The sequence below is a fragment of the Palaemon carinicauda genome, chromosome 11 (genome assembly GCF_036898095.1).
Source record: "Palaemon carinicauda isolate YSFRI2023 chromosome 11, ASM3689809v2, whole genome shotgun sequence".
NCBI lineage: Eukaryota > Metazoa > Arthropoda > Malacostraca > Decapoda > Palaemonidae > Palaemon > Palaemon carinicauda.
Window position 1 is genome coordinate 110,502,626 of NC_090735.1, and position 7,420 is coordinate 110,510,045.

Below are 7,420 nucleotides of genomic sequence, written 5' to 3' on the forward strand. Positions count from 1 at the left end.
TCTCACTTTTGTTCTAAACACTCAAATTTGCTTGAATAAGTATATTTTCGTTATCTCCTTTGAATGAATATTGAAGTTAATACCTTATCGATATTTCATCAAAGATGTCTATAAGATACTCTGATTATTTCTCAATTCCAGAAAATATTATAAAGAATATATAAAGGTGTCTGGTTTTAGTTTCAGTTCCATCAGAATAGATACTCACCAGAACGAAAGCCAGACAACCCCCACCTCCCTCCGTGGTGCCCTACCACAACAATGGCCTCTCCAGTAAAAAGCTTAAACTCACGGTCCTTGGCGGGGATCGATCTGTTGCCAGGCGAATGTTTGGCAAACACGTTACCACTGTATTAACGAAGATTTTGATGAGACTATTTACTTATGTGTCTACTATTGAATGTTTTTAACGTTGTTCGGTAGCTAATTATCAAAACATTATATATATATATATATATATATATATATATATATATATATATATATATATGTATGTATATATATATAAACCACAATGGCAATTATTTCCTAATTCTACTTTTGGAAATGCCTATCCACTGGATATCCATTCATAATAAATGCTTCTGGCTGGACAAGGATTGGAACTTATGCCATGGGCCAAAACAATGCCTGCAGGAATAACGTTATCACTCGATTGTTGGTAATGTTGTTACTAGAAGCGTATTTCCAGCTAAATGCATAACCTCGAATCTTTATACATCCAGAAGCATTAATTATGAATGAATTTCCAGTGGATATACATTCCCATAGGTAAATTTGGCATTGTTTGCCATTGTGGTAGATGTTTACATTGATGAAAATCACAATTGTTATTGATATATATATATATATATATATATATATATATATATATATATATATATATATATATATATATATATATATACACACTTATCTTCAAATGCTTAATATCTAGCCTCAGAGATTCTTTAACTTTTATTTTAATGAACATTACCCTCAACATCAGAGGCTTTAACCTCTATTTTGAGGTGCCATACTTCTAGCATTAGTGGCACTTTAACGTCTGTTTAATGGGGTCTTACTTCTACTATTAGAGGGTATTTAACCTCTATTTTGAGATGCCATACTTCTAGTATTAAAGGCTCTTTGACCTTTATATTGAAGTTACTTACCCTTAGTAATAAAGGCTTTTTGACCTTTATTTATTAGGTCTTTACCTTTAGCATTAGAGGGTCTTTGACATCTATTTTCGAAGTACCACACTTTTAGCATTAGAGGTTCTTTGACCTCTATTTTGAGGTGCCATGCCTCTAGTATTAGAGGCTCCTTGACTTCTATATGGAAACTCCTTACTTCTAGCATTAGAGGGTCTATGACATCTATTTTGGAAGTACCTTACTTCCAGCATTAGAGGTTCCTTGACATCCAATTAGAGGTGCCATACTTTAAGTATTGGAGGCTTTGCTTCGACCTCTGGTTGCAGGTGCCATACTTCTGACCTCTATATTGAAATTCCTTACCTCTAGTATTAGAGGCTCTTTTGCGTCTTTTTAGTAGGTTTTTACTCGTAGCATTATAGCGTCTTTGACATCTAATGTTGAAGTTCCCTACTTTTAGCATTAGAGGTTCTTTGACCTCTATTTTGAGGGGCCATATATCTAGTATTAAAAGCTCATTGACGTCAATATTGAGGTTCCTTACCTTCAGCATTAGAGCCTTTTCATATTTCTTGCATTTAAATTATCCTTTTTCGGCATATTTGTCGTGGCTCTTTTTACTTCGCTTCATCAACACAATTAGGGCAAAGTCATTTCAATTTTATCATGACTTTGTCTCTGTTTTTTGGGTCTATAAAGACATACTGCTTATGGTATTACCTTCCACAGCATTCACATCCCGTCTACCCCCCCCCCCCCCTCTACCAAAGACCAACATAAAAGGCAACTATCTGTCATGGTTTAGTGTATCTTTTAACTTGTGTTCCTTCATGAGGATAACTGAAGGAATTTAATCTAGAACACAGCTCAAAATGAATAATGTCATGTATGAAACCTTTGTCCTGCACTGGATCAAAACTGTCTACTTGTTGCTTGTTCTACATTTTGCTATTTAGATATTTTCTTCTCCAGTACCATTTTGTTACTTTTTTCTCTTTTTTATTGCTTTAAAGACTTTTTTTTTTTTTTGTAAATACTCAAGACCAAACCTCCTGCCAAATCTAGATTGGGAATAGCGTTGAAAAGTCCCGCTTTGCACCAGTTTGTAGATTTAGATGAACATTCCCTCTCACACATTCTATTGATATCATGACGTCACAATCGGGTAGAATCTCATCCTTGTGTGTATTGAAAAGATGATGGCCGGGAATGTGAGTATAGAGAAGATTCCATCGAGGGAATATGACTAGAATGTATGTATAAGATTGCCTTGCCTTATGCAAGACACGGGCTCTAGCGTTGGCAGCCTGTAAATATGACCAGTCTGTCTGTCTGTAAGATTGCCTTACCTTATGTAAGACACGGGCTCTTGCCTTAGGCAGCCCGTAAGGGAGTATTGTTTGAAGTGAGGTACTATAATTGAGAGTATGGTGTCTCAGGGTAATATTATGTGAAAGTGATGAAATGAGTGAGTCAAAGTTACTTTATATCTAATATTTGATTACGTTAAAATTAGATAGCCTAGGCTATTTAGTGTAAGGCAAAAAGTAGTGGAAGTTAAAGAGAACTACTTATCCTCATACAGCAGCCTGGGGTTTCCCAGGGGGGAGTAATGGCTATTCACCATGCTTCCCACGGGCTGGAATTTGCAAGCAGATTCCTAGTCAATTAGCCCGTATAACTGAATGAGGGGTAGTGTCTCCTAGCTTCCACCACGCAAAGCAACAAGGGAACAAGGGTATGACTGGCGTGACAACGGAAAAAGGGCCCGGTAGGGCGACTCCTTTTTAGGTCCACGAAAGGAAATTTGTTGATTGACAGCGTCTATCGAGTAGGAGAGAAAGTTTTATAGCAGCAAGTCCCAGGGAAGTAGGAGATCGTGGGAATGAATGTAAAGTTATTTAGTCGGAGGCAGAAAAAGGGCATAAATTATCCCAAGAAAGCTTAAGTAATAGGGAGAGGAGATAGATTGAGTGCTAGCTAAGAGTAAAGAGAGCTAGCAAAGAGTGAGAAAATAACAATAGTAGTAGAATTTACAATAAAGTTAGAATATCCGTTAAAGGAGCATGACAGTTAAAAGGATTGAGGGAAATAATACTGGTATGGGAGGGTAATGTGTGCAGCGGCAGGGAGGAAGAAAAGGAAAACAGGAGAATCAAGAGCTGTTTCCTTATGAGGAACACAGCCAAGAAATAACCGCTCCCCAGTCCTAAACTCCTACTGCGCTATGTTGTAGGGAAAAGAGGGGGAGGGCCCGATTCTGTACCACGCTCGACCAGTTAGTACGAGAGAGGCCCCCATCCTCTTGTAAGTGTGCTTGTTTCAGGAAAGGATCAGTGGGATACTATCCTTAGGGAATAGGGAATTAATTCAAGGAGGAATGGAGAACAGTCATTTATATGAATAATGGGTTTGCATTTCCAACAGTGATATGAGTTAACAAGCTATGTTTTAAGTATGGGTTTGCGTGTGCGAGAGGGATTAGAGTAGATAAAGGACTAAGGTTAAGCTAAGTGTTTATTTAAGTTATCTGGGAGGGGGATATGAGCATAGAAAGCCCGAGTGTGTGTTTGTATTATCTAATATGTGTTTGGTTACTTGTACAGCAGTGTAAGGAGGAGGGAGGTTTATGGACTGACGAAGAGGGAAAGTTTCAGTACAAGTTAATAGGTAGTGTTCTAATGGTTCAGTACCAGTGGGGAGATCACAATAGGGACAAGGTCTATCTTCTATACTAATGATCTGCCAACTACAGAGATAACCAAGGCGTAGTCTGAAAAGAATGGTTGTTAGTTGTCTACGAAGAGATTTAGGCATAGAATGGGGGATAATATTAGTTACCTCAGTGTACCCCTTAGCAGAGCGGGAGCCATCAAGCAAAACCTGCCTAATTAAACTTTTCTTTTGGAGATGACAATAGCTGGACATTAACTTTTTGATGTGTGAGAGAGAGGGTCTGCATGCTCTGCTTATAGTGGGATAGCTAAGGGCACTATTTGCAAGACGGTCAGCTTCATCATTTCCATGAATACCTACATGACTAGGTATCCAATTGAGGGTAACTTTTCTGTTCCTTTGAGCATGGGCTGTAGCCATAGTCTTTATGGTGCTGATTAAATGAATATTCTCTTTAAAGTTACGTTTTAAAATACTTTGTATTGCACCTTTTGAGTCGGTGTGGATAGTAGTGTGACCATACTTATAAAGGGAGTTCTCCAAGGCCTTTGCAATGGCATAGAGTTCTGCCTGTAGGATAGAAGCATGGTCAGAAAGCCTCCAACCACTGGTAAAGGTATTGGAGAAGACAGCAGAGCCAGCAGCCGGTAAATTCATGTCTACAGACCCATCTGTGAAGTAAACATTAGCAGCACTGGTATCGGCAATGGAGGCCAGAGCTGCATTCTTAAGCTGTTGAGGAGTACATAAAGATTTGAATGCTGGAAGAACAGTATAATTAACTTCAATTGGATTAGGGCTCCAAGGGGCTGGAGGGACATATTCTGGGTGAAATTTATCATGCTTTACATCAAGTATGACTAACTGAATGTTGACATCTCTAATAGTTTGAATAAGTTTACCAATATAATGATCAGGGGGTTCTAGGTCTTCATGCAAATTTATGAATCTGTTAATTTTAGTTTTTAGAGGGGAATTTCTATTAACTTTTATGGTTTTAATAATAATACAACACACTCGCATTTTTATTCTATCTGCAAGAGGTAACAGGTTGGTTTCCTGCCTGAAAAGGATAACCCTTGTCCAAATAGGGGCACCAGTAATTAGTCTCATGGCATTATTTTGTATAACTTCTAGTGAAGATAATAACCGTGAAGGGAAGGAAATGAGAACAGGGGAGGCATACTCAACCTGTGATCTTACAGCTTGCACATAGAATAATCTCAATAAATGGGAAGAGACTCCTTTTTTTAAAGTGGTAATTCTTTTCATTGCTGAAAAGCGAGAGATAACTTTTTGTCTAAGCAATTTAACCTGTGTGTGAGGGAGAAGCTTATAATTAATATTGACACCCAAGTAAATGAAATTTTGAACCCACTCTATGGGGTTGTTACCAATAAAAAGGGGGGAGGAGGCTCAAAATACTTAATGGCCATAGCCTTAGTTTTAAGGCGGTTAATTTTCAAACCTAGTTCGTTACATTCATGGACTATTGCATTTAGAGCTCTTTGCATTTTTTGAGACTGATTTTGTATACGAACAGAGTGTGGACATACAATGCAGATATCATCTGCATATATGAACATCTCTATTCCTTGAGGGAGTTCTATAAGCAACAAATTTTCAACGAGAACATTAAATAGGAACGGGCTTAGAATACCCCCTTGTGGGGTGCCATTCTCCAAGGGGAGGAAAGGTGAGGTAGCACCTTGAAAAGTGACTCTTGCCTCCCGGCCCTGAGTGTACTCTTGAACCCAGGACAGCAGGTGACCTCTAACCCTCTTGCGAACAAGTGAGAAGAGAATAGCAGCCGAACTGGCCAGTTCAAAAGCCTTCTCAAGGTCCAGGAAGACTACAAGAGAATGTGACTCATTAATGGTGGCCATAAGGTCTGTAATGCATTCATGAGTGCCAACACCATCAGTGAATGCATACAGTCTGTGGTGTAGTTTACCAATCTTCCATTTTAGTCAGCTGAGGACCATACGTTCTGCAACCTTCTCCGTACAAGTGATCAGAGCTATAGGCCTATAGGCGTTTTCCTCTTTAGGTTTGGGAACAGGTTGAGTGTCCTGCTGTCTCCAGAGCCGAGGTCTAACCCTTTCAACATGAGTTTTGTTTATGAGTTGAAGGTATATCTCCTTTGCAGGGTCTCCCATGTGTGTAAGCATACTATACGTTATAAGATCTGTACCAGGGGCTTTATCTTTTGTTTTAGAAAGGGCAACATTAAGTTCATCCATGGTCACACGCCTACCTAACTTTTATATCTCAGTCGAAGAGAAAGAAAAGGTGTAGGAGGCAGAAAAATACACTTTACCTAGCATACGACAGTTAGAGTTGCAGAGTGAAGTAAACCTTAAAACTAATTAATTTTACAATAATGATCATAATAGACCTTTAAATAATAATATATCCTAAATTGGCGATAATACTACACTTTACAGGTCACGAAGAAATATCTGAAGAATGCTTGCATAAGTTCTCAAAAACCGCACCGAATTCGTAATTAAAGATTATTATGACACAATCACCAGCGATTGTCCTACTTCAGGATCACTAGGGGTGTTCTTGCACCGAGGGGATCACTAGGGCAACGTAGATTGTCTATATGATTTAAGCAGGCGAAGGAAGAACATATACGGTTCGCTTACCGTTCTTCGTCACTAGAAGGCCTCCTCACGACTCCAGGAGGTCAGACACACGGCAACAGCCAGCAGCAGTGGCAGGCAGCAGCACAAAAGCAATAGCAATGCTTATAAGGCTAAAATTCATTAGCAGGAGCCACTCAAAATCAATGGTAGCCGCAGGAGCAGGAACAAATATCGTCTGTAAGAACTCCTCTGTTGGGGAGCCGACACTCTCTACCCCGCTGCCCAAAAACGCACTCGAAGTAAACGGAGAGAGAGAGCGAAAGCATAACTGCGTAATGGGGCAGTTCGACAAGCTAAGCACCGAAGACGGGCAGTCCGCTCCACAAAACACGAAAAGCAAAAAACAAAAATATGGTTAATAAACACTATACAAATGAACACAAACAAAACCTTGGCCGGGGAATAAAGAATATTCCAAGAGAACTTTCCGTGACTTAATTAAAACAAATGACAAAAACCACGAACAAAATATTTAAAGTAATTATGGATTACAATATATATATATATATATATATATATATATATATATATATATATATATATATATATATAAAATTTATATATATATATATATATATATATATATATACATATACACATGTATACACACATATATTATTATTATTATCATTATTATTATTATTATTATTATTATTATTATTATTATTATTATTATTATTTTCATTTTGTTATTATTATCACTAGCCAAGCTAAAACCCTAGTTGGAAAAGCCGGATGTTTTAAGCAAAAGGGCTCCAACAGGGAAAATAGCCCAGTGAGGAAAGGAGATAAGGAAATAAAAAATTATGTGAACAAATTAACAATAAATCCTTGTGAAAACAATAACGTCAAAACATATGTCATATATACAGTATAAAAAGACTTATGTCAATGTCAGCCTGTTCAACATAAAAACATCTTTGAACTTTTGAAGTTCTACTGATTCAACCA

General features: G+C 37.9%; 1 protein-coding gene across 1 annotated transcript; it reads right to left on the bottom strand.

Annotated features, from left to right (window-relative positions):
• Window positions 1–3,665: 3,665 nt before the first annotated feature.
• On the bottom strand, window positions 3,666–6,058 carry LOC137649435 (uncharacterized). Its single transcript, XM_068382420.1, has 3 exons — window positions 5,803–6,058; window positions 5,241–5,667; window positions 3,666–4,764 (listed from the first exon to the last, which is right to left on the bottom strand). Exons 1-3 carry the CDS (start codon window positions 6,056–6,058, stop codon window positions 3,666–3,668), a joined length of 1,782 nt encoding a protein of 593 aa, XP_068238521.1.
• Window positions 6,059–7,420: the final 1,362 nt, after the last annotated feature.